Below are 27,453 nucleotides of genomic sequence, written 5' to 3' on the forward strand. Positions count from 1 at the left end.
CATACACATGTATCTAATCTCCTGTATTCATAAAAACAAATTATACACTCCACTTTAAAGTTATCTCCAGCACTATATCTTCAATTTCGTCAAGTGACAACTCAGCTATAACTTCAAAGTCTCTGTAGGTAAGTTTTTTTTATGAATAAGGGATACTTCAATGAATTGACGATTTAGATTATCGCGGGAGCAGCGTGATTGAGGGTTGCCTTGGCGATCTAACACCAAGTCCTTACTATAACGTACAGTTTGCTAGATGGTGAGCAAGCAATGTGGGTATATTTGCACAAAAAATACGCACATCTAAATTGGCAACACGTATTTTGTGTGTAAACAGGCCCAACACATCGAAACGCGAACGAGTTGATTGTATGTACTATACTGAGTGGAATTTTATCGTCTAACTCGATCACTGATGCAATTCCAGCCAGTATAGTGTATAAGTGTAAGATGGTACTAGTTAAATTCCCTATTAGGACGTCCAGGTGGGTGACATAAGCTTTACGAAAACGATAGAGCCAGATGCTACGTCACGTCTAATGTAACGCGACACGGAGGTCACTCTCTAAATCGACGAACGAGTCACGCAATCGGCACACGGTTATCACTGCATATCTGTTGTTCCGAAGTTTCGGAGCGCTGCGCGAACCACGGCTCTATCTCGTTGTATTAGGCTTACCGATTGCATGACAGCTCTAGTTTGTTCGTTCGATTTTGGTAGTAGCCCTGTTGAGTCGTGCGCTGAATCGGTCCTTCTCATTTTCGTAAAGCCACCCTCCTAGGTCCACAATAGGTCCAGGTCTAGTTGAACTCGCGGTCGGGCAGCAGCGCCGGCGCGACCAGGGTCCACAGGTAGAGGCCCACGCACAGCCACGACGAGGTGATCTTGATCCACATCGACGCCACGTTCTCCTTCGACAGTTGCGAGCTCGGGCTGGGAAACAGGCAGAATTCATATGAATTAATTGGCATTGAAGAAAAGAGGCCTCTTTTCATAAACTTTCTGCTAGAAGAGAAATCTTCCACTTTGAGTTACCCATTTAAGACGATTAAAGGAGACAGTCTTATGTGAGAAAACAGTAATAACTCAGAGGCAGAGGCTGGGTAGAGAAGGCCCAGGACAGACTGTTGTGGCCTTCCTTGAGAGATATGAAGATACACTGCAGGGCAATGAAAAAGTTCCACTCACAAAATTGCGACAACAAACGACCCCAATTTTTTCAAAGATTTAATTTAAAATTGGAACAAAATATTACCGATTTTAGATGGTAATATCCTGATGCTCTGATAGATGTACCTCAATGTTGCAGAAGATGGCATTAAGCTAGCCTTTTCCGTTTTGAAGTAATTCGGTGCTTTTCTCAGTGGAACCTTTTCATTGCCCGTGAGTGTATTATCATACAATCAAAATGTTGGGTATCTGCGTACTGAATCCAGCACAAGCATAGCCATAAGGCACAGGAAAGGTCAAGGTAGAAATAACATTATATCTATATTTGTGCAATAATATGGATTAAATAAATAAATAAAATAAATACTCACTTGTACCAATTAGTAAGTGTCATCATGATGTACAGCGTGGCCAGAGCGAACACGATGTGGAAGAAGGTCCAGGAGTAGGCCACGCCGTCACCTTCATTGTCGAAGACCTTGGTGTCGGAGGCGCCCGCCTCGCCGCCGTCGCCGCCCTCTATGGAATCATACTCTGCGTTCACGGGACGGCAACATGCAACGTGTTAATGATGGCTACTACGAATGGTGGCGGGTTTATGTACAGGTGGGGTGGGGTAGACCGATAACAGTTTCTGGGTATGCATTTTTGACATGGTTATTGGTTGGTATATCGGGAATGTTATCATTGAACCGCTTGGTTTTTTTATGATGTCCAAGTTGTATTACCTGATATCGGTCTAATAAAGTTTCATGTTTTGATGCATCAAGAAAAGCTTGAGCAAAAAGTTAATCTAAAATTATATGTTCAATTAAACATACGAACACTATTTCCATCAAATTTTAGATACTTAGATGGGCACTATCTAGAGTATCTAGACCAATAGCTACACAACAACATTTATAAGTAGGTTTAATAAAATACATTATTTTTAAATCAGCATAAACCTTTATCTTTCTTTTTCTTGAATTTAAAAGTTGGTGTGGTCTTCGACTCAGCTGAAAGAATAACACAGCGATTTAAGAGCATGCGGATTTCATCACGCACGCGGGATGGCCGCCATTTTCCCGGGTCTCACGAGTAGGTATATTCGTAATTCGTATTATTCGTAAGGATTCGTATACGTATTACCGCGTGCGTTATGAATCCCTCACGCTGTTAAAAACAGCCTAAGGATCCTTTCAACATTTCGAGAAAGTGCCTTGTAGCCTACTACTAGGTACATGTACTAGCCGATACTCAAGTTTCATGTCAATGGTATAAGGTTTAGGAAAAAGAAACATGTCGGTATAGAAATTATGAGATTATCAGAAACCTTACACCCAACCCACTACACGACTGTAGCTAAGTTTCATGCGCGAATATTTTGAAATCAAAACAAAGAGCAACAAAAAAAACATAACACAGACACCACTAACTACTTTATCAGTAGCCTCACCATCATCACATTGGTTTCGTAAAGTGAAATTCAAAATTTCTTACGTGCTCATGATAGACATAATTTGGTGGCTCTATTTCTATTTATTTATCTATTTTTCTATTTTTTTTGTCTATTTTCTACAGCAGTAATTCGCAAACATTTTCTCTTATTTAAAATATCAAAAGATACACTCGACTCTCGAGGTAAGTACTATGTGGTTTGGTGAGACTACAGATGGCCCAAAACAATAGAATGAAGTATGCTGACAGATTTACCTTCATTATCAATGAGCCCTCCTTGCCCTGCGACCGGCCGCGGTACACGACAAAGAATATTGAGTTAGTGTTTCAGATAATACTGTTGTGTAGTACTTATAACATATTTATTAAAATTTAGATATCAGTGCACCAATCAAAATAGTACCAATGGTTCAAAGATGAATGTGCTCTTTGCGATATCCTCAATTGTAACCTATGCAGTTATTGACCGCCAACCTCCAGTAGTGAGAGGCTCTTGAAGAGATACTTTCAAAATCATAAATCAGTGACACCTTATGTACGGTGGCCTGCGCCTAAAAGTATACAGGCGGAGTTTTTAAAATAGCGATCCCTGATGATGAAGGGACCAGCTACATCTGTTATAAATCCGGGAACGTGTTGTGTGTAGCAGTGGTGTTTATGTGGATGTGCTTGAGCAGCATGTGAGCTTGAGATCGCTATTTTAAAAACTCCGCCTACTTTTAGGCGCAGGACATTTAAACCTTCATCCAGCGTTCAGTATTATATACAATCGGCTGGCTGCACACCAAAAAACTTTCAATAAATCTAAGCTCTTCTGCCACCACGCGACTCTCAGACGACGCAACTACCACGCAACCTTAGACAAGTCACGCAACCCTTGGTCGCATATATTTGATGAGTCAACGACGCGTCGGAGACCCGTTTTTATAGGCGATCATGGGTTGCGTCGCAGTCGCGTCGCTTGAGAGTCGCGTAGTGGAAGAAGGGGCTAATAAATAAAATGTTTGATATTGACCTCCTCCCTCCTTGGCGAGGATGTGCTGGCTCATGGTGATCTTGGAGGAGTTGGAGGCGGTCCGGATGGAGGAGTACAGCACACTGCACGCCCAGATCACCAGCCCGATGATGGACTGCTTGTCGAACGATGCCTGCGGAGACGGTGGGTGAACACTCTGTATATTGCATCAAGTATACTAAATATAAGCCCGCATACTGTTGAATTTTTACACATGCGCACGCGCTTCAAAACGCCTAGTGTGTACAAACTCTACGGAGCTTAGACAGACATTTGAATGATGTACCTCTCAAATTCAACACCAAAGTTTGTTTAAGTTCCAATATGCGGGGTTTATATTAAATGCGTAGGTCTGTACTCAGAGAAGACAATAATGCATGGCAAAAACATAAAAATATGTACCTATTACACAATGGATGGGTAATATGTTATGATAGGCATTTCACAGTAATTGGATGCACACAACGAAACTAAAAATCCATGGAAATTACTGTTATAATGTTAGCTTACCTAGGTATAGTTAACCTACCTAAAATAGGTGTAGGTTTAAAAATTCATGCAAGTAAAAGAGGAAAATGTATGCTTGGATTTATGAAGAATGAATATTACTAAAGTTCTACTAGTATGCCTTGTATAATATTTATGATATACATACTAATGTAACAGAAAATGTTTATAATGGTTATGGGTGTGTTTATGTAAATAGTATTAAAAGAATGTTAAGAAGAAGAATGGTAAGTATGAAAGTATCTTAAAATAGTTAAAGAAAGAACAAGGGAAAATGAATGAATACTATTTATAGGCGTCACCTACCCAGTATCTACCGGCCGGAGTCTCCTGGTTGTGTATGCACATATAAATACAGATACATATCACATTATACACGACTAAATATTTATAAATATCGCTTTGCACATAAATATTATTTACGTTTAAATATAGATCACATAGAAAACAATACATAGATTTTGTACTATTATATCAGACTGTTTTGTTTGTGTATTAATCGTAGAGCTCATAAATACATTTATAATAGTGTGGCAAAGCACCAAAGGCTCCCGGTTCGATTCCCATTGGATGTCTCCGAAGTGCAGACTAAACATAAATGGCGAAATGGGATTGTTAATTATAAATGATAGAGATAGATATTAGTGCAGTAATGCACCTACACCCCGCTAAACGTAAGTGTATTAAAACAAGACGTCAGCGTCCATATCATTATTGCAATGCACCGAATAAACGTTTTTCTTTTCCCATTCCACGGGGTAAGACATCTGATACAAACAAAAGCTACCCATATTCCAATATAATAAGGGTTCCGTCAGTCATCATGTCTTTCCCCGTGGAATGGGATATAATGTAAATAGTTCAACATTTCCCCCCATCACCACAAACTCACCTCATTCCCGCCAGCAATGCTATTACACTGGCTATCGCCATTAGACAATGCAGACCAGGTGAGGAACACCACGTAGAGCGAGACCACAGACGACTGCAGCAGGCCGGAGCGCGGCTGGTGCTCCTGCACCGCGGGTAGGATGGAGACGGCACTCATGATCACGATCAGGATCAGGTTGATGGAGATGAAGAACTTGGATAAGTCGCAGCCGTCGGCCTGTGGGGGATGGGTTAGTTACACTATAAACATGCTTATTTGCTCGTTTAAGGCGCGAATTACACAGAACGTTTCAATGCAAAATGTAGGTAAGCGGCGACGAAACGACGTGCCTGTGCCACACCGCTTGAGTATACTTAACAACGTGCGGGTTACCTACATTTTTTATTGAAACGTTTCGAAGCGGCAATATGCTTGCGCCGCGCCTTCGCCCTATGCTTTTTCTGTGTAATTCGCAAGTCAGCTCAGAAGCGCTGGGATTCTGAAGAGTTTCCATGTGCACTATTTCGTAGGTTAGAGTAGGATCTTGACTAGTCCCGTTTCAGGGGCGAATGTACCAGTAACGAAGCCATTGGTTCACGCTGTGCTGCTACTCTGCTTATTTGTCTATTGCGGCTGATTGCTCTGCTTGTCATTCGTCAATTTGCTCTTCGTAAATAAGTGTACCTATACCCCATTCCACTGGGAAAGACATAATTCTAATAGAACCCTTATAACATTCGAATAAGTGTAGTTTTTGTTTGTATCAGATATCTTTCCCTGTGGAATGGGATATACAAGAGCAGACGTCTGCCATTTTGTTTCTCTCCCGCAAGCCAAACTATACCTTAGTGTAGTAGACATAGAGCAGCACGATGCCAGTGAGCGTGAGCGCGTAGCACGACATCATGGCCAGCAGCAGCGCCGCGTACCAGCCGCGCGACTCCGTCTCGTCGTAGTTCGCTGCGAACATGATTATTGTTAGGGATACCTGAACACGAGTGTGATGTTTGTAAGTGACTTGTCCTCGATATTTTTAGACCATCTTCTTAGCGTTTCGGTTTCGTATGGTGTCAACCATAGATTCTAGGGGATAATGGAGCTTTAGGCCTAGTTTCACCATACTCTGTTAGATCATTAACGCGACATGACGACATAACGGCAACGCTCGCGGTGGGTCAGCTAGTCTAAAATATTTTTTTACGCCATGTCCATCTTAAATTCTCGACAGATGTGTCAAAAGTCAAAAAATAATCCCTTGTTATGGTGTAACAGTGGTGTTAATGATCTAACAGACTATGGTGAAACTAGGCTTAAAGCTCCATTATTTCGTAGAATCTATGGTTTTCACCACAAGATACCTAAACGCTAAGAACATGCTATAAAAATATCGAGTGCATTGACAGAAAAAGAAATACTTAATACTCACAAACCCAGCGCTCGGCCCAGGAGTGCGCGAAGTCGACAATGAGCACCAACTGGATGACGATGAAGCCGAACCCGCCGACCATGCCGAACACCATCCACGTGCTCGCGAACGAGCCCTCCGGGATGAAGAACGCGCCGATGATACCGCCAATCACGAGCAGGTATTTGATGCCCCAGAAACTGGAAGATATTGGTTGATTTGTTCATGTTTTTGGCTGTTCAAATTGTTGTCTGTTTTCTTTGCAGATTGGTTTGTGCGATAAACTTTCTAGAAATGGAATGTTTTAATGTGTGGTGGTAGTTGTGGGGCTAGACAGTGTGCCGAGAAGATAATGTGTGTTTACATTTAAACAATAATGAAAGTATGATAATGATAATTGTCAACTTACCCATTTTGCAAGCCAGCTCGTGGATCTTTGGAAGATCTCACACCCAACATTATTGCTGCCATGAGGACAAAGAAGAGACATGCTGCAAAACAAATCCTGTAAATAAAGAATAAATAAGACAGTTATTAGTGGAACTATATCTTAGAAAACATTCTAGTTTTACATTATTTAGGTAGCTTAATTGATAAGAAACTACTTAAATTAAATACAGAATACTTTACCTGTAAACTGCCAAATATCCCACAGCCTGATCACAATCCACTTTATAGGTTGATGGAACTAATCCTGTCGAATTTGCACAAAATGGTACCTGTTGAAAACAACAAACATTATACTTGGGTAATAATATGCTGGATGCAGAAAGAATCACATGTCATTCTGTGGTCTGCCTCGGGTTTTCTGCATATCATGTATTTCTGCAGAATCAGACTGCACCATTTAATAGATAATGTACATAATCTAGTTCATATTATTTGACCTTTTTACTAGTGATCTCTATCAGGTATAACATGGAGTAAATAGAGTATAGCTTCATAAGTAGCTTTAGACTATAGCACCGTGTTTGACAAACCCCATCTAATTCATTTAAACATTGATGTTTTGTTACCATAAAACTGTAAGGCTACATATTATGTACCTTACCTAACACATTTGCAATATATTTTTCTACATGTTACTCCATCCTTACCTTCTTCAGCTCATCATGCAGGCCCGGCGCAAGGGTGATCGCCGCAGCCACCATGACCAGCAGCAGCATCAGGGAGTACATGAGCCGCGTGGACGTGGAGTTGGCGCACGACGGGCACGCAGAGCAGCACAGAGAACATGCTGCACTGCCGCAGCAGCATGCCAGCTGTATGTGAGGAGGATATATAGATATTTAAAATAACTGGTGATGTATCAGAAGTAAAAAGAGAAAATTTACAATATTACTGTTGCAACCATAGAAGATAAACCCCAAAGATAAAACCAATATGACATAAACAGAAAAAAAAACTAATGGAACCTTACAACAAGAAGCCTTAATGCATGGTCATGTAGTTGGCTTATTAGTAATGATCTATTTATTCTTGCATAAGTTTAAACATAAGTGTACAAACGGTGGACTTAATGCTATAAGCATTTCCTACATGTCAGTCATGTCATGATAAATATTGCCAAGGTGGTAGAGCTTGATGAAATATTTCTCTTGACCTCAATTTCATTAGGTCTTAGGAACTACAGTGCAACAGAATATACTCACTCCAGGAAAGTATAACATAAAAAGACATTGTGCTCATTTTCCTTGAAGGTACCTATGTCGATGCTTGTTATCTTCATTCCAAACGTGACTCATTTTTCAGGGAAACCATAAAGCTCTCCCACTTTAAACATTTTCGACAACAGACTCATTAATATTCATAAAAACGCGTCTTAATTTGCTATAAATTATTCTATTTACCTAAGTAATAATGAAATGTATGGAAGAGATATTGTGAAATATAAGGAAATAAGGGTACTTTACCTGAGCAGCTGAACAAAGCCCCAGAACGGCTCCCATGGTATTTAGTGTTTATAACGATTTCAAACTAAAATTTACCCGAGTTGAATAATTTTATATCTTGCGTAGATTGGCTATTTAATCATATTAGCCTAACAAAGACTGTGACGATAGAAGATCAATAAACTTTCTACAATCAGACGCAGATCGCAGCAAAGATGAAACTTGTTTTGATTTTGATATTTGTTTGACGTTTGACTTGACGTAGACGAACAATGGAAAAAAAAATGCAAGAGTGTTGGATTGTAAAACAACATTTCTCTAGTTATTTTATCAACGTTTATCCATCGATCGTATATTCAACCGAGCTGACATCTGACAGAAGATCCTCGCATTTTAGTGGGTGCATCCGTAGAATAAGGAATCAGAGTTGCAAATAGTTATAACCTGGGAAATGCCTGGGAATATGCGTAAAATTCCTGATACCTCCCCCTTGGCCCTCTAGACTTCTAGACTATTGCTTGCCTTGCTCTAGACTCTACAGCTTAGAGTAATAATGGAAGCCGTATGAGGTAGGTAGGTACCTACCGTTCAACCGGTAGAGTATTATGTTCCTTGCGTTCAACTCAGCATTTTATATAAAAGTTATGTTACGCCATCTAGTGACGAGTAGCTCAACGTTTCTATTCAAATAGAATGTGATAGAACGGACGGACCGTAATGTAACATCCCAGCGAGCATGTCACGCAACGCTGTGTTCTAAAAGCGGCTCGTTGCTCGCTGGTTCCCCGTAACACTACATACTGATTGCACGAATGTTCGCTGTGTTACATGTTACATGTTGGTCAGTCAGTACCCACCTTTATACCTACATGGATGGAGTACGCGCTTCTCGTTCAAGAAGTACTTTATACTTATGTTCCATGAGTCCGCGCCACCAAGTGCGATAGCCTATGATAAGGCAGCTTAGTTCACGATTTTGGTAGCGATGTAGAATGTAACTACCTATCTCGTCAAGACTTGAGACATTACATCTAGACTAGAGAGTAGGAGTAGGTAGGTAGTGTAAGTGAAACAATGGGTTTAATAAAATCTAATGTTTATATTTGTAAATATATCTATGTATAATAACACGGTCAGATTAAATAATGATAGGTCAAGAGTTGTTCCATACCAATTCATTATTGTTCGTCTCAACATAATTATCTGCATGGCATATAGTTGTAGTATAATAAAACTTTAGTGAGAAGAGCCGCAAAATCCGGCTAATTTCATATTTATACATATTCGATGTTTCGAGCAAACCAAAAGGGTCACTCCAACCTTAGGAATAGGAAATATCGGAACGCTGCCACGCCATCGATACTTGTAATGCAACGTGATAGAGTCGTGTTTCGCAATTGAACCGAAATTTCTCGTTCCTAAAGATAGTGTTTAGTTAAATTATAATTATTATTGTTGACGAAGACACTTAAGGTTTGAATAATAAAATACTGCCAGTTTTGGTCTAAAAGGTAGTATAATACATATATTTATATTATTTTAAAATAAACTCACAATTTTTCATTCTAAACTTGAGGTATAACGTTTCAGGCAAAACATTTACAATTAGCAACATACAATGAGCTGAATAATACTCTACAACTTTGTTTAATTGTAGTTACCTACAGTAGGTATATTCATTAAGTATAACAATATACATATACCTACATACCTGCAGGTTGTAGAATATTATTGGGAAAACATGAGTTGTTATAAATGTTGGTCACAAGGAAATGTACATGATATATTCGTACATAGAGAGCTAATGTGATCAACGCAAACGGCTGTCCAATGTGATGTTTCAAACAAGTTGGAATAGATAATCCTAGGTACTATGATAACATTATATGATTTCATTCTATGAATATTTTGTTTCAACATTCTAACAAAAACATTTCATTTGTATAATATCTACTCTTAATAAATCAATAATTTGGAACACATTCTGGACCTTTATCATTAAAATATAAAATAACATCTACTCTAATTTGATTTTATTATAAAATATAACTAACACACACTCACATTCAACATTGAAGTCATCATAAATAATAATGATCTAGAAAATAGAATAAATAGAATTATGAATATCACAGTAGATTAACTGCCAGCTAGTTTCTACCATGTGGTGTCGCAGCGGCGGCGCGGGAGGGCGTCCCAGCGCCGGCACTGACCGCCGCCAAGAACTGCTGTGATATTGACAACTAGGTATAAACACGCAGCTCCTCTGAGCGAAGAACAACATCGTTTGATCATAAGCATACCTTACACCTACTGGTAACCATCAAACGGCACGGGGCCGGATCTAAGGCGAAACTAACACGTCTTAATATCTAAATAACTAATAATATTGCAGGTCGGTTTTGTGTCGGATGTATAACAACAACATAACAACGGTTGAATGTATTCTGTTACTGAGCTTGCAAACCAACTGAGGCTGACCTGTCTGTAGCGCCGCTACACATGCAGAGATCGGCGTGGAAATCACAACAATACGGCTTAATTCCATTGAGATAAAGATAAATGGATACTATTCTTAACATGTTACGTATATCTCGAAATATGTTACACATACTATAATGGTAGGTTGAGAGGAGACATATTTTATAAGCTATGATTGCCCACATATGAAAAAGGTACATTATGTAATTTCAGAGTTAGGCGTATTTACAGATACAACATAATTAACTTGGACAAATTAAGGGCTAATGTAAATTAATTTTAATATTATATGGTGTGAATATTTTACAAGAAAATCAAAGGCCATCATAATCTTAGAAATGAAATAGAAATAAATTATACTTATTACACGATTTTGTGTTTTCAATATCCATTACATACATTAGTAAATCAAGTGAAGAATTATTATCCTATGTACATTCTTTAAGTAAATAAGTAACGTAGCTAAAGTAATGTGGCATATATTTTGTTGTTATGTATATTCAATTTACATTATGTGCCCACGACAACAGTAATACCGCGTTCTAAGTACTAAATATAAAATAAGGTATTGGTGTTTTATCTGCTTGGATTAATCTAATTCATATGGAATTTACATTATTTACATAACAGTGAAAGGAAGTGGAAAAATAATGTTTATAAAGACTAACAGGAGCATAGTAGGCACAAGTTTATTTTGTACGTCGGTTAAGTTAAGCTATAATTTTGTTTCGTAGGGAGAAAGGGCGTTAGGTTACCTGTCGGAATTATGTGATAAGATTGATAAGTATGCAAATATCTCATGTGAAACCACCCTCGGTGTGCTTGCAGCGACAGCCACCGACTCACGCTCGACTAAGTCTAGACTAGCCCGGTGTAGATTGGTTCATCAGCACTATAGTGCATATAATGCAGCTTTGTGATAAATAGGTACTTAATTCAAACTGTTATTTCCCATGTAAATCAGCATAATAATAATTATGCATTTTTTGTACTGATATGTGATACACAGTTTATTAATTTATTAAAAATATTATGACTTTGGTGTTGAGTGCATACAACATTGAGCAAAAATTTAGCTAAATAAATATAAGTTCATACGTAAACAAAATTATTTACAAATTGTCTTAATAAAAATAAACTTCTGTCTTTGTTTAAAATAATAAAAGAAACTCTAAATAAGCTATTTAATAATATAAGAAAAAAAACTTAAAACTAAATGAATTTTCTATTAAATATCTCTAATAGCTTCCAATTTATTGAGATCGGTATGAATTGAACAGTGTTCGGTGAAAGCTGATTGGTTGTGGGTAATGTATGTCTTTTGTTTGATTTGGTACTCCGTAGCGAATAGCGGCCCGCTCCGCCCCGCCCCGCTCCGCTCTCGCGCAGAGCCAGGAGCGGCATCTAATTCAGTTCAGCCGATATCAAGTTTAGCGAAACAGTTAGATAGAAAAGTTAATGGGAACACACATTAAACGTAGCTCACTGTTACTCTATGTTATAATAATACACTCTATTATTGTACCTAATATATTAAATACTATTATTATGACTGCAACTTATTATTACTGCTTACATCGATTTATAATCTATTACGATTCTTACCATATGGCAGTTGTTAAATCGCTAGCTGAGTTGTATTCAGTAAGAGCTAGTTGCGGAGCTAGTTGTCGGCAGCAGAGACAGCTGGAGTGGTATTGTCGATCGTCGCGTATCACAACCATTATTGCAATGATGTTGTTTGTGTGTTGGTATCGGAGCGCAGTGCGTGTCATGTCAACTAATTATCGAAAATCAACTAAACAAGCGCGTGGCAAGATCAATAAATGTTTCCGGTATGTAAATTTAGCACCAACCCCCTATTCTGTACGATAGTTGTATGTCGTCAAGCGGCGGAAGTGAGGCCGGAAGCTGTTCATCTTACAGAACAGGGAGACGATCACGATTTAGAAATGACAATGAATTAGATTCAATTTTCTGATTGAGTATTTCTTATACATTAATTGGTTTTCCGAATACTTTATACAACTAGTTAATACAATTATAAAATGCGCAGATGCACACAGTTCATAGAGTAGTGTGCGTATAGTGGCGGCAGCACCGGCCATCCTGGCAGAAGCCATTCTAGTTTATGTTAACCCAAGATTGGCACATTTGTCGATTTACTTAAAGGTGTATTTAAAAAAACGTTTGAGATAATTTAAATTATAGTAAAAATACGTAATGGCTGACGTATAAGACACGATTTTTAATATAATAACATTGGTAACTATATGCAATCAATAAAAATAATTTGCCTTCATATTTTAAACTTCTTACTTTTAAAACAATATATTCGCAACGTCATAAACTTTTCGCGTCGCTAATCGTTTCACCAGTAAAAAATGTTTTCGATTTAAACTATCACATTAAGTAACAATATATTATCATAATAATGAATTTCATATTTACAAATCTGACATTGCTTTTAAATATATTAAAAATATTTAGTATATCTAATGTAGATAATATTTACATACTCTATTTATATAATACTTATGAAATAATATTGCAGCTCGCAATCGCCTTCGCCTTGATTCTTTCTTTGTTCATGAGTGTATCCTCACCCGTGGCGCGGCGCGCCGCCCACTCCGCGCCGGGCCGGTGCCGGTCCGGTGCCGGGTCACCGGGTCCCCGGGGCACCGGCCGCGGCCGCCGTCTCGTCCGGTGGTGCTCGTCCCGTGGCGACTGTTAAGTACACTTGTACCCGATACGTCAGTCCTTCACTAGTCGGCGACACTGAGTATTCTCTCCCTGTTCTCCTGAACCATATTGTATACGACACAGATATGTTACCAAAAATTTAAGTCTAAACATGTCATAGTTTTTAGTCAAATCTGAGAAAACTTACAATAATATGACTAATTCATATATTATTCAGTCGATTCAAGTTTGAGTGGTTTACATTAGAGCAGCGAGCCGCGCAGTGTGAAAACATGGACACAACGTCGCTCAAACACATCCGAGAATGTGGACGGAATTATTTATATAAAAATAATAAGTGTGTGTCATTTAATACGCGTCTACAGTAGCAGAAATACTCAGTTATAAACTTTTTTTGTTATTAGAAATTAGCTTTTCAATTGGATTTTATTTTTTATACGAAAATATTGTTCAGTTTGATCGCGTAGAAAAATAAATATAAATCTTTTTATAAACAAACTCGACACAGCCGCTCCGGAATCGTCAGTTTTCACACCGCGCTCGCTTCAGTCTAACACAGCTTACATCTAATATTGACAGTCCGCGCTCGGAGGCCGCGGCAGAAATACGTGGGCAATGTTCACTGCAGTCACTTGGCGAGCCACATTAGAGCAAAATATGTCTCCTGATACATTGTATCTTAGGGTGAGCATAGAGTCTGTGGGTGTTGGTCGGCTAGTCGCCGAAGCGCGTGCAGGCCTTCTTCCACTTGCACTGGGTGCACCACAGCTCGCGGTGTTCCATGCCGTACACCTTGCGGCACTTCTTGTTGTCGGAGCGCGCGCGCCGCCCCGCGCCGCCGCCGCCCGCGCCGCCTAGCGACAGGCGCATGTGCTTCTGTGAAGGGAAAAATACTAATTAATTTTCGGTTTAATTCTTCTGGACTAGTGGTGCCCACTACAAGAACTATCCATAACTTAAGATTAATTTTGTTACACTAGCGTCACGAATCACGAAATTTGAATGAACTGAGTATAGTAGTAGGTAGCTTAGCTAGTCATGTACAGTAAGTAGTGTTAGTAGGGCAGCTTACCGGTGAGTGTGAATTTGACCAGGAATGCATGACGGGAATGCTGATGGGCCTCGCGGAGGCGTTCTGTTGCTGCTGCTGCAGGAGCCCTTGCCTATAAACATCATAACACTATTAGTACACTAGGACCTAGGCAGTGAGAAGTCATCAAACACTGAAGCAGGTATGATAGAGAAGTGGGTCATTTGAGATAGAGCCACTAACGATTCGCTAATGCTGAAGCATTAGCTACATAGGCTACAGTGGTTTAAGTTGGTGGCATCATCATCAGGAAGAGAGCATATTATGTTCGGTAGTAGCGTACAGTAATAGAGTGGGTAGTGACCTGAAGGAGCCGACGAGCTGCCGCTGGTAGTCGGGGTGCTCGTGCGGCGGGCGGCACATGTCTCTGCCAGGGCAACTTGCACCTAGAGCGTACAGTAATAGAGTGGGTAGTGACCTGAAGGAGCCGACGAGCTGCCGCTGGTAGTCGGGGTCCTCGTGCGGCGGGCGGCACATGTCGCGGTGGGACAGCGTGGGCGCGGCGGCCGGCGTCACCATCTCGCGCTCCGTGTAGTAGAACTCCTCCTCGTGGTCGCTCTCGCCCTCCTTTTTGGGCCTGGAATAGGTAGAAGGGGTTGGTTAGTCATATTACATGTGACAGGATGTGCAGTAGCAAATGGGATACTTGATGATAATGTTGAAGTGGGTACCAATTTTCCTTCAATCGTATACAAAAGAGAGCCAAAATCCTATGCTGATCCTGGATAATGGTTTAGTTTCATACCGCATTTGTCCTCCATTTACAATGCAATGCAATGTTATGGTACTTAATTATACTGAATCGTTAGTAGTAGCTATGGTTTAGTCAACAATTTCGATCAATTGAAAAAGTAAACTGTGTGGGAATGCTCCAACTGGGCCAGTATATCATAAGGAATTTCCAAGCTGAGAGTTGAAACATCTGCAACGTAAAATTTCAACAGGATAAACATCGAACGGATATTTAACCTGAAAGGTGACTCATGCATTGTCCGTTCCAATAATTCCATTACTTATGTAATACCAGGGGACTTTTGGTACGGTTTTCCCCATGCCGGACGAAGAGGTAATTACTTCTTCAGAGAAAAGATGATAAGGGTTAATAAAGTTTAAATGAGAATCATTTCGACGTCACGAAACATTTGCATAATATCCAGGCACGAGCTACGGCGATAAAGGCCAACGTCCCATACTTGGCTCTTTACATTGTAGGAAGATTATAAACTCTGTTGCTAGTCGTAGTGCAGAAACCGTATAAGCATGCGTGTATTAATATACGTTGCTAACTCGGCGGGTTACGTAAGCGACCTTGCGGCGGCGGCGGGAGGCGGGGGGCAGGGGGGGCAACCTTGTCGGAAGCCTCGCTGCTTCCTGGTGAGCAAAGGGCAAGCCCTTCGAACCACTTATTTAGATTGTTACAAATACGCATTCTAGTTACAAGTTTAGACCGCTCAGATACAAGATCGCGAAGGTGATAGACATTAGCTACTCGTACAACGGTTTGAGACGAGCACGTCAAAGATTAGACAAACGCGTCAGTCTAGTGATAAGACGGCAGCGGGCAGATAAACTACGCAGTACAGCGTTACAGCTATCTGGAGCAATAAAATGTTCTTTATCAAAACTATTCACATATACGCATTAGACTTTAGAGCCGCTATATTATTTGAGCAGAAGCCGGGTTGGCTGCAAATGACTATCGACCTTGAGGGGTGTGCTAGTGAGCTGCAGCTAGGTGTAGTTTGGCGTGAGTGTTCGCCGGCCGGCGAGTTGCGCAACGCTCCACGTGCAAGCCACCACGTGACCCCGCGGCTCGTGTAGATGCACTTACTTCTACTACTGAGGGTAGTTCTGTAGTGTGCCGGTACATTTCCACATCTGGCATTGGTTTGCTAGTTGTGTAAGACAACTCTACATCTTATCGCGTTCCAATATGTGGCCAATCGGTTGTCAACAGTTTTCAAATCTCCTATGAACATGACTTGCGTTTAGAAAACAAATTAGCCGCGCTTCGTTTATCATCGCCTCTAAAGTGCCAGCAACTCAGAGTTTCATTTCGCTAACCAAAAGGGGAATTGACTTCCAGTTTAGTTTAATTAAAAGGGCTACTTCTACTAGTACCTACATTATACTTCTCTGTGTCAATATTAAAGTGCCTAGCTCCGATTTAGCAGAAGCGGGTCCGGGTCACCGCCGCCGCCGCCGCCGCCCACTCGCGCGCGGTGTCACTCGATACACTTGAAAGACATCTCCTGGCGAGCTTCTGTGTCGGCACTCAGTCTCGATATCCATTAAAATTTACACCACCGAAGTGGGTTTACGGAGTTTCGATACGATGATTTAATGTCGCTTCACAGAAACATTAACACTTGTTGCAATAAGTGATAAATGGATGTAATTAAAGCTGACATGTTCCTAGTTACGATAGCTTGCTCGGTAAATTTATTACTGTGACCCTTAAAATACTGACCTAGTTTTGTATCTGTGCTGCTGAACAGGCAAATTTAGTCTTTGTTTCATCGCTCTCTACTTCGTAGATATTCCCAATATGTGCACGAATAACAAAATGTTTTAGTCGACAGTTAGTCGGTGCGTATATAAGTACATATGTGTGTAAACTTACCCTAAATGCGTATTCCTAATGTGAGCCTCGATGAACGCGCAGGAGTTGGTGGTGTGCCCGCAGCCCCGCCAGGTGCACTCGAACACTACGCTGTTGATCTGGAACAATACATAATCTCACGTTAGATAAAATATGCAGGGTTTGATCAGATATGCATCTCGTAATGAGTGGTATATTGCAAGTTCTAGGAAGCGCAGGTTTCCTGTCAGTCAGTAACGAGTAGGTTCAAAGGTAACAATGGCTTGTTTTTTGGTCCCGGCGGTGCAGCGCGAAGGATATCGAAATAATTGCTCAGTATTCGCATAATGGCGGCATTTGCGTTTAGTTTGAATATAATAGGAGTGTGATGTAGACGGAAGTGACTCTAGGTCGCGGCCTTGCCCGCCCGCGCCCGCCGCTGATGCATCTACGTACCCGCCTAGCTACCATTGCAAATACATCCTTATAGGCAATCACATGCATACAAAGACACATAAATTCAATAGTATCGTGAAATATAAAACACATCCATTTAACCAGACCAGCGGAAACATTATATCATCGACAAATAGACCGTGAATGTCTTACGTCAGATCATGAACAATAGAAATATGTTAGATTTGCATTGCACTTGTGTTTCAGATTCAGATAGCAACAACAGATATGTGGGGCGCGTGTTGTAACGCGGGGGCGGGGAGGGGCGCGGGGCGCGGGCGGGCGGGCTGTTGCCAACAATTCTGCATCGACCTTCCGCCCAATGCCACGTTATTTCGGCCACCGAGCTGCGGCCGGCGACTAATCAACGACACATGCATGTCACACTGCGACACTGTTGCCATGTCACCCGGCTCGTCATACATCCCGCTACACCGGCAAGGTGCTCTTCAACAAACAAAACTGCATATTGAAACAAATTCTGAAACAAATCTAGGCTACTCAATTCGACTTTAGTCAATAAGGCTACGACGCTACGAAATTGCTACGAAGTCGCTACGAAAGTGCTACGCAACCTATATCTGCATTATTTTTTTGCAAGTAGGTCGTTCAGGGATTTGCAGCCACTGCAAGAGACCTTATTTATAGATGCACTAGAAGTCGGGGCGCGCCCGAGGGACAGCGCTGCGCGCGCGGCCGTCCTCGCTCCTAGAGCACCAGCAACATACCTATCTAGATCAAGAAATATCAAGTGCACTGGTAAGTGGGTCAGGCCGCGGGGGTTGGAGGGAGATGACGACCCAGGTCACGGCACCACGGCCAAGGGTGGCGAGCGAAGGTTGCCTGCCTTTGTTTCTGCTACTTCTGGCTTGAGGTCGATGAGAAATCAGCTTAAAAATACCTTTCGTCATGCTTTTTATTAAGGCCAAACTTTGTGTGTCACAGAAAACGTGATTAGCGGGCAGAATTCGCTGAACTGAAAACAACGAATGCCGATTCCATCGAATTTCAGTTAACTAGAATAATATAAATGTTAACTATTCTATGCAGAGCTACGCGGTGGGTGGTGATCGGATGACGTCACGGGTTGCAGCCCACACCTATGGCCTTGCTCTGCCCGGGTCGATATCTGAGCCACCAAGCTACGCAGTTACAACAACTCCGCTGGGACAAATATTGGGAACATTCTAAAGGATATGAATGTGAGAGGCTTATCGATAAAATTGTTTGAAAGTGAGTGTTGATGAAAGAATCTAAAAGTTAGTAACTAAGGTGCCTAAAACTAACCATTTCATAAATTATGGGGACGAAAATACAACTCTTCAAAGGATATGTATTTTAATTAGAGATTTCACACAGACACTATACAGAAAAGTGGCTGCCCTAATATGCTCTATGTTTACTAATTTTAGGGCTAAAGTTGTCGAAAGAACAAAGAAAAGCTGAAAAGAAAAACCCGATCGAAGCCAAATGGACGGCTGATGTCAATTGTCGCCTTCACAGGTTTTCAGCACCATTACAGTTTATGCCGAAAGGAAATATTCAGTGTGATTTAAAACTTTTTATGTAGCGAATCGAGTTGGCAACGGTTATAAAGTTTATTTTAGCACTACATGGCGGGCCTTCAGGCGCGCGGGGGCGGCGGCGGCGGGGGGCGGGCGGCAGGGACCCTTCAGGAAGCTCCCCCCGCACTGCACCACTGACCTACTTTCCGCTCTCAATGGCTAAGCGTTACCTATGTAGGTGTTACCTATATTACAGCGCTACCCTTTGCTCTACATAGCTACTGTACGAGTACATAGTTTGCTTTCCCTTCGAAAGCCGGAAGGATTTCACAGATTTATAATGTCACAAATTTGAAGCGAGATACGCCACGTAATGGAGATTATGAGTGCATCAGTTCTTTGTGCTCTGTGCGTGGCTCGGCGGCTAGAGACAGCTAGAGCTAGCTATAGGCGTGCGGCGCTGCGCCTGTAGTGGTTACACGTGCCGGCCGCGTGCATGTGTGCGCTGCACTCGCTGCATGCTGCGAGCCCGCGCCTGTGTGCAGCCGGGGGCGGCGGGGCGGCGGGGAGCGGGGCGCGGGGCGGGCCAACACGTGTCGCGGGGAGACCCTGACACGCGGAAGAGAATCATGGGAGGGGGGGTGGTGCATAGTGCAGACTATATCTTTGTGCCTCGCCTCTGTCCTAGATCGCCCGGCCGCTGCTAGGCGTCCCGGCGTGATGACATTTGGCTAATAGCCCTGTTGATCTATTTGTTTCGGGTTTCTAGAGCGTCTGTAACTACTTTTGCGCATAGGTGTAGAGTCGACTAGATGTAGAGTGCACAGTTCACGAGTAATGTAATTAAATGTCAAGAACAGGCTTACGTATATGAACAGTTGAGCACTGAATACGTCATATAGGAGTAATGCATACTGCGTAATCGCATTGGTGATCTATTTCAATTACGGATATTTCATAACAAAGGAATTTTCTGATGCAGAATTGTTAGTCGTTGTAATGGTAGCCACTCTGCGGATAACGACAATCCAGAGAGACTGCCTTTCGTTTGATATAAAAAGGAAAGGTAAAAAAATACTTTTACTCATCAATATCATAACCATTCTCTCCACATATTACAAACACAATTTTATTATTACATTGAGGTTGTGAACATTATAACTCAACGACATTTTAACGCCTTCTTTGTCTGACTGAGAGTGTCATTGTCGTTAAAGAAAGGGTAATCAAAGTAATTTACGGTGTGAGGGAAATCGTTGAATGATACCACCTATAACTACCAGTTTAACTATCTATGTGGATTTAAATGTTAACAAAGAACTTCACCCGGCCAATGTAAGTACTAAAAGAAAATTTCACAACGGGACTTGCCATCAAGAAAATATTGCGTTCTAAATCTGTAAACAAAATCTACGGCTACTGTAAGAAAAATTCTACCATCTGAGAATTATGGTTGATATTCGATTAATCCGATGTAAAAGAAGCCGGTATAAAATGCCGGTTTGTTGTTGCTCCGTCCCTTTCACACGCGAGGCCTGTTAGGCCCGAGATGTTATTGATTTGTTTGCTTTGCGTCTCGCTTTTCCTCGTTGGCTTGCATAAGTCCGTCTCGACCGCGTGACCTTCTACTTATTTACTTCACGTAGGTGGTTAGATAGTTGTTTTCGCGTCATCTCACTCTAGGATTAGAAACGAATGAGGAAGACGCCATTTTATGCGAGAAGCTTTGAGGAGGTTCGTGCGTGTGCGTGATGCGGACGCCGCCGCCGCCGCCGCCGCCGCCGCCTGCGCCGGTGTGCCCCAGCACTACTCACTCCACCACTGCCTTTTAAAACTAGATTTAGTTCCGTTAGAACTGATGGCTTCTATGCTACGTATCTACTCATCCATTAAATATGTTATTTGAAATCTTCCACTTAACAAATGATGAGCAATCGCGTCCTTCCACTTGTGCATGATGCATCGACTCTACTGGAATTCTTTTGTGACAGGTAATAAAGATAAAGAAATCAGGGACACAAAAGAATGCGCCCAGATGTACCGAATTCCCGGATAATCCAGTGATGCCCCCCTCGTCCTAATTTCCCCGCTATAACTACTAACACATACAAAGCTCTATAAAAGACGAAAGAGACGGCATACAAGCCAGCCGAATGTTTACAAACAAACCTTTCTTTCAGGATGGAGTCTGTTAATTCATTTTGTTATTTAAACAAAGAGTGTTTTCTTGCCATTCAGTTTTAACGACTCATTAAATAGTAGAAAAATGTTCAATAGCCTTTAAATTTCCGTGACGAAAATTGATGTTGTGTTCCTAACTAGAGAGTTAACGACGACGCGACGCCGAATAGGTGGAACAAAAGCTTGTAATACTGAATGCAACGCAATTCGGAACTAGATCGGCTTGGCGGCTGGTGGATTAAAGTAACAAAGAAAGTTAGAGAGAGAGGGTTGTTTGGATAGAGACGGCGATACAGCTTGCACCCCATAGAGAAAGGGAGGTGCACTCAGGTCACTGAACCCCCCATAGCTATCCTTACCCCATGCTCTATGAGCAACTGTTCTACTTCCGGTGTAGATGTTTTCCCTCGTTCGATTCATAATGATACATCTTGCCATTTAATTGCAGTAACCAAAAGGGGACGACCCTAGTCCAAATTAATTTGTGGCTGTGGCAAGAGACTACAATATGTAAGGAAGGAAAGTTTCTTATAGTTTCGGTTCAAACCAAAATACTTATTCGTAAAAAGTAAAAAAGTATTACGTGTGGGCGTGTGTATCTACGTGCCCAATTAACCGCTTCCCGACATAGCATGTGTCGGTAAATGCGTAACAAAGACGTTTATGTGGTGACTGTAATCAAACAGACAAAGAGCAAGATACATTTAATATAAGTAGCTACATGCTACAGGTGGCGTGTGTGCATTGAACCCGGAACAAAACATCCCCGCGGCCCCATGCACCCCTGCTCTCACCAGAACCGAATAATGCGTCATAGGCGGGGGATACGGGGGTGCGATGACCTCAAAACTTCTACCTGCACTGGTGACACGGTTCAATCCCAACATATCTTGGAACTTTAAAAAATATTAGAGAAATCTGTACCGTAATCTTAAAAACTTTATCATTTTCGTGCCATTAGAAAACTCATGTGCAATTTGTGCTAAATTGGATCCGTTTCCGAGAGCAGATTGTCCAATTGAGATAGAAACCGTGACAGTGCGCACGAGCCGCGATATAGAGTGGTTAACTAGACGACGTCGCCGCTTGTAGTTCTACGATATAACGCGATGATACAAGTGCGCAAGCAAAAGTCACCTAATCGCATGAGGTCACGACGTGACGCCAGGAGGTGACGGCTGCCTGACGCGCACCGCTCCATGCGTCAACATCATCGACATTAGGAAAAACTAACGCAAAACCATAGGGTTTATTTTTCATTTCCACCTTGATTGCTCTAGGAAGAACTCCTGAGAAACCGTTTGGTAATTACAAATTGTTTTTGTTAATGAGAATAGTGAGGTTGACCGGCAGGACCACGGCCTGAACTATTCACAAGTCTTAATATAGCTTCAGCGAATCGAGCTAATAAGCACTATTGGGCTAGGGTAGTTAAATTTGAAAGATTATTTATGGTCGCATTATAAAATGCAGTGGCACATGAGTCATGGAGTGGCCGGTGTCGTGATGATGAATCAGGTCGGGTGGGTCGTCGCTCGCTGGTCGCCGACCCCGCTCGGAGGCAGGCACCGACTTGTTACAGTTTCACTTTTTCCCCATCAACCTGCGCAGCGCCTGCCGAGCGATTCTCATCAGCCGCTTATTGGAAAGTTCATTTAAAACCACTCCGCGGCGTTGCAACGGCGGAACTGAGAATAGAACGCTCAGACACGTGTAAGAGAAGCACACTTAAGTAACAGATATTTATATGCTGTGTTCTATTGAATCATCCCTGCCAAAATTGCAGTATCGAGCACCATATTATATAACACCGGGACACGTTTTGGCGAATCTTCAAGCGATAAAATATTTAATATTATTGCGTGCGTTCGAGATTCATGAATGCTCAAAGTCTTCAGCGTTACAGAGATATCGTCCGCCGCATAAATGATGATATTTATTTCACTTTTAAAATAGGAGTTTATTGAACTCGAGGACTACTCATTATAGCGTGTGATGAACTCGTCGATCGCCATTGTTCCCGACCATACCCGGCGACTCCAAATGGAATGCATAATTTGGCGACCCATCGAAATTATGCATTGGTCAGGTCTCATTGTTGTCAAGCTATCTTCCTATAATTTAAGTCCAACACTAAAGAGAAATATGAGTAACTTCTTACTTTCTGAAAACTGAAAATGAGGCTACCGAGCATTAAATAAGAGAGACTGAAGTAGAGATTACAAATTCCGATGACATAATCACAACGGTATTTGAACAAATCATCGCATGCACACAACGATATCATTGAACGCACTCGTCCGTATGACGCCAAGGAGATAATCAGAAGCAGAGCACTCAGTGATGGGCGCGGTGCATAGCGAAGACCCTTCGACATGTAAACATTTGAACTGTCAAGAACGGGCAGCGCCCCGGCCGCCATGTCAATGCCCTGCCCGCGCCGGTTAAAAAAACGCCCTGCGCCTCCGTCTATCCACCGGCGCCGCTTGAGACTTGCATTTATGTGAAAATAAAACGATAAAAAATAATACAAAACCCATCCAACAAGACTTAGGCCTTTGTTTCAGCATTTTACACGTGGAAGAGTCGCCGCAGGCAACCGGCTCCCACTTCAACTGCGACTCATTTCGCAGCCATTACAATCATCTGCGCAGTTAGAGAGCTGACGATTTTGAGAGTGAAATTGACTGAACGTAAGCAGATGCCGTATAGATGTCGCAATAGGCAGAAACATTTTCAACTTCATTAAGTAAATGCCACCCATAGAGTGTCGTGCAGCACGCAACGCAGTTACTTCCTTCCATAATTAAATTGTGCAAAGGTGGAATTAATTGGTGAATGTGACTACACGGCCATATTAGAGCAGCCGGGCGACCGCAGATCTCCGCGCCCAATACTGGTCAATGTCTTGTTGGACGATGCCTTTGACCGCGCCAAGGCCGTCAGGATAGGGTGTATGAACTTTATGGCGCCGACGCGCAGAATGAAGCTTTGATATTTCTAATTAAAGTGTGATGGAATTACCCGCGGTGGACGGACAAAAGGATACGTTTTGCGGGAAAAAGAGTATTTGGAATATGTGGGGGTTATTGAAACTGGGGGAGCCGGGAGCCGGCTTGGTGCGAGGGCGATGACCCGCCGACAGAGACGGAGAGACAACAACACTGAAGTTGCGGCGCGTCGCGGCCGCATCACCCAATCCCGAGCGATACTGCCCCTGAAACCACACCTAGCTTAACACCGCTGTGACGTTACATTGCCTAATATTTTCTTTGTTCACGCTCGAATTATTTTGAATCGCATTAAACGAAACATTCCTACTCACAATGTTAGATACAGTTATCGGTAGCTCTACAAATTAGCTATCGTTACGTAATGCTCGATTCAGCAATGAAAAGAGTCGCTATTCATGTGTATTGAAGCACAAAGGCGCAGCACAAACTGTAATCGCCGCATCTAGGTCGCTGGTATGGACGTAACCTATTTTCGCCGTTGCACAACGATATCCAGCCAGTTTCTGCGCACTCGAGAAAGCTATTTAGGGTATACTTGCGATATAGGCACGAGTACCCTTATACATACAACGAGTAACAGTTATGTTGAACAAGGAAACGCAATTCGGGTTATGACCCCAGCGTATTTAATGGCTATTCCTATGCAGCCGTTGTACTTTGACCTGTGTTTCTTATCGAGTCTTAATTTGGAGGCCAAGCGGTTCACGCTGGTCATAGAAGCTTGCAATACGAGAAGTAGAGGCAAGGTAGAGGTATACGTATATAGATGGTGCGGTAGAGACAATGGCCCGTGGATCCTGTATTCGGGCGCGGGGCGGAGCGCGGGCGACCCACATTCGCGACCCACTTCGATAACTTATCGCCCCGCGCACCACCACGCTCCGATTCGTGCTCGGTTCACTGTCAACTCACAAATTAATATTTAACAGAACAAATACCCTTTCACTGTTACCTCGTTTTGTAATCTAAATAGCGGGCTATTAGTTTTCAGTCGCGATAAAAATGTTTGTAAAGGAGAAAATGATATAACATATTATTAGAATATTGAGCATATCCGGAGTATTGTTATCGAGCCATCATCGCGGTGTACAATTGTGTAAATGCATTATAAATGGGGGGGTAATTGGTTGACAATGTGTGTTGTAGCGTCGCCGTATGCCGGCGCAGCTCGTAGCTAATGACCGCGGGATTTTCCGCTACCATCATAATCCCCCGCTAAAAACACACAACGAATAAACAACCTTTACCATAAAACCTGATAATGACAGTATAATTAATAATGTTTTTTTTGTAACGAAGTCTATAGAGAGCCAATATTCAAATGAAGTGATTATGGCGGAGGGGACACCGGTAACGGCATAATTATACTGTTTACATGAAGTGGGTTGCCGGTTGGGAAGGCCCCTGACCGGCCGCTAGGGTCAGGCTGCGCGCGCGCAGGAAGCGATCATAAATTAGCACTTCAGCTCACACATTATATGGAACCTTTTAATTTTATACTGATTGCCTTTAGGCTTTACTGTTCATTAAAGCACATTGATGTTTCTTCAACACGTTGCTAATTACGAGTAAGTACATTATTACGATTATAGAGTTTCTATAAATCTACGTTTTCTAGGCCAATAGCATTTTATGCTCATAGGTTTACGAAAACAAAACGAGCGTTATTTTCGGCAATGTTATTTAATAAGAACGACAATTTAGATTCGTTGCGTTGACTACATTCTATTTATACTGAATTATAAATGTATTCAACATGTAGCTTGGACGGTAACAGTACGTTTTAATTAAAATGAGGATGTTATGAGCAAGCACGGCCGTTTTTACCGCCCTAGTATTGTTCAGCCCCTCTCGGTTCAGGGTAATTTGTTTTCATTACGGCTCTCTAGGCATTTAAATAAAGGTCACATTTCCGTGTTTAGACTAACTGTTGATGGGGACTAGACCGGTCTCTGTCGACAAACTAGCGAAGTGGCGCCAGAATGTGGCCAGAATGTCCTTAGAATCATACATAAGACGCAATATTTTGATTCCGTACGTGACTGGTTCGTTGCGTGGAGCGTGTCTCAATGTCGAGTGAGGAAACTCACGTTTGGGCGTCAGTATGGCGTCTCAGATGACGACATCTTAAACTTGAAATTCTATTTTGGTATCAAGAAAAGAAAAACAAATGAAGGTACTTTGTATTTCTAACGGAAAGTTAAAACCGTTGTCTTTGCAAAATTTTGCGAGGCCAAATGCTTTAGCGAATCCGCTAGAAGCCTTAGGTCAGTTTCCTAACTGTTCGCCGTGTAGATTGATCTGCGGTGGCCTTCCGTGTTTAAATTTAGCACTTGAAGGTTGCGCCCGCGCGCTCTGCCTGGCAATGCTCACCAGTATGATTATCATATTCATTTATCTATTTGGTTAGGTAAGTTCTTACTAGCATATCGAATGAGCTATCGCAGTTGGTAACATATCTAACATTATTAAGATTAGTAGGACCATTTAGCAATTACAGGGTTATGGAAATATGTACATGAAATGCAATACGAAGCAGATAAGAAAGTTGATAACTTATTATTACTTAAAAGTGTGAAAAAGAGCGTTAAGTTAATCCAACTAGGTAAATAATGGACTGTGTTAGCTGAACTAACAGTTAGATCTCTGCCAGTACCTTGCAAATGCTCGGAAATGCCACTTTCTTGCACGTGTGCCTCGAGATAGCGGTATGTTGCAACAAACAATTTTACAGCCAAGGTCTTGAATAAACTACGAACTATATTATAAAGGTAAATGTACACAAGCGAGGATTGTGGTCACCTTTTGTACATGATAACTGTGACTTTACTATCGCGGCTTGATAAAACCGCTAATGGATAGCGATTATGGCTTTAGTAGGAGATAGAGACGCCGGAAGTTTCAATGTCACTGGATATATCTACTTCAAGGTGGAACTTTTTTCCTTTAACTTTTTGTGGTCATCAAGGACATGTCAAGAAAGAAATAACAGTGCAGGATTGATTCCTATTCAGAATCAAGTTCCTAGAAAGCTTGAGCGATGTAGCAACGGCATTGAAAACAAGGAAAGAAAAGGTTTAGCAGAGCCCCATGCTCCACGCTAACCGCAGGCCCATTCTCTCCATTGTGATGAAAAATAAA

General features: G+C 41.8%; 2 protein-coding genes across 11 annotated transcripts in view; both read right to left on the reverse strand.

The window, feature by feature from the left end:
• Window positions 1-125: 125 nt before the first annotated feature.
• Window positions 126-8,559, reverse strand: LOC105388549 (probable serine incorporator). 9 transcript variants are annotated; one of them, XM_038108241.2, is made up of 12 exons: window positions 8,323-8,556; window positions 7,507-7,671; window positions 7,040-7,128; window positions 6,819-6,914; window positions 6,431-6,609; window positions 5,849-5,964; window positions 5,026-5,241; window positions 4,440-4,463; window positions 3,627-3,759; window positions 2,867-2,893; window positions 1,543-1,690; window positions 126-934 (listed from the first exon to the last, which is right to left on the reverse strand). In XM_038108241.2, exons 1-12 carry the CDS (start codon window positions 8,356-8,358, stop codon window positions 802-804), a joined length of 1,362 nt encoding a protein of 453 aa, XP_037964169.1. In that variant the 5' UTR covers window positions 8,359-8,556; the 3' UTR covers window positions 126-801. The 9 variants fall into 9 exon arrangements, with proteins under 9 accessions (XP_037964169.1, XP_037964168.1, XP_037964171.1 ...); XM_038108240.2 differs by having other exon boundaries at window positions 1,543-1,705; XM_038108243.2 differs by lacking the exon at window positions 2,867-2,893 and having other exon boundaries at window positions 1,543-1,705; window positions 8,323-8,555.
• An 821-nt stretch (window positions 8,560-9,380) lies between these two features.
• The window catches only part of LOC105381772 (zinc finger protein 704), a 46,965-nt gene continuing 28,892 nt past the window's right edge, over window positions 9,381-27,453 (reverse strand). The window contains exons 5-8 of one of the 2 annotated variants that reach the window (XM_048626103.1): window positions 17,199-17,296; window positions 14,880-15,152; window positions 14,558-14,648; window positions 9,381-14,361 (exon numbers count right to left, since the gene is read on the reverse strand). In XM_048626103.1, the coding sequence (XP_048482060.1) occupies window positions 14,200-14,361; window positions 14,558-14,648; window positions 14,880-15,152; window positions 17,199-17,296 (624 nt within the window). In that variant the 3' untranslated portion in view covers window positions 9,381-14,199. The remainder of the gene's footprint in view (window positions 14,362-14,557; window positions 14,649-14,879; window positions 15,153-17,198; window positions 17,297-27,453) is intronic. The other variant, XM_048626104.1, reaches the window with a different exon arrangement.

The sequence above is a fragment of the Plutella xylostella genome, chromosome 15 (assembly GCF_932276165.1).
Source record: "Plutella xylostella chromosome 15, ilPluXylo3.1, whole genome shotgun sequence".
In the NCBI taxonomy this organism is placed as follows: Eukaryota; Metazoa; Arthropoda; class Insecta; order Lepidoptera; family Plutellidae; genus Plutella; species Plutella xylostella.

What these genes read in the sequence shown, in the direction of transcription:
- LOC105388549 (XM_038108240.2), bottom strand. Translation starts at nt 8,358, where the DNA reads ATGGGAGCCGTTCTGGGGCTTTGTTCAGCTGCTCAG. An exon ending in GGCTTTGTTCAGCTGCTCAG is followed by an intron (nt 7,672 to 8,322) that starts GTAAAGTACCCT and finishes CCTCACATACAG; the next exon opens with CTGGCATGCTGCTGCGGCAG. An exon ending in CGAGCTGGCTTGCAAAATGG is followed by an intron (nt 6,610 to 6,818) that starts GTAAGTTGACAA and finishes AATATCTTCCAG; the next exon opens with TTTCTGGGGCATCAAATACC.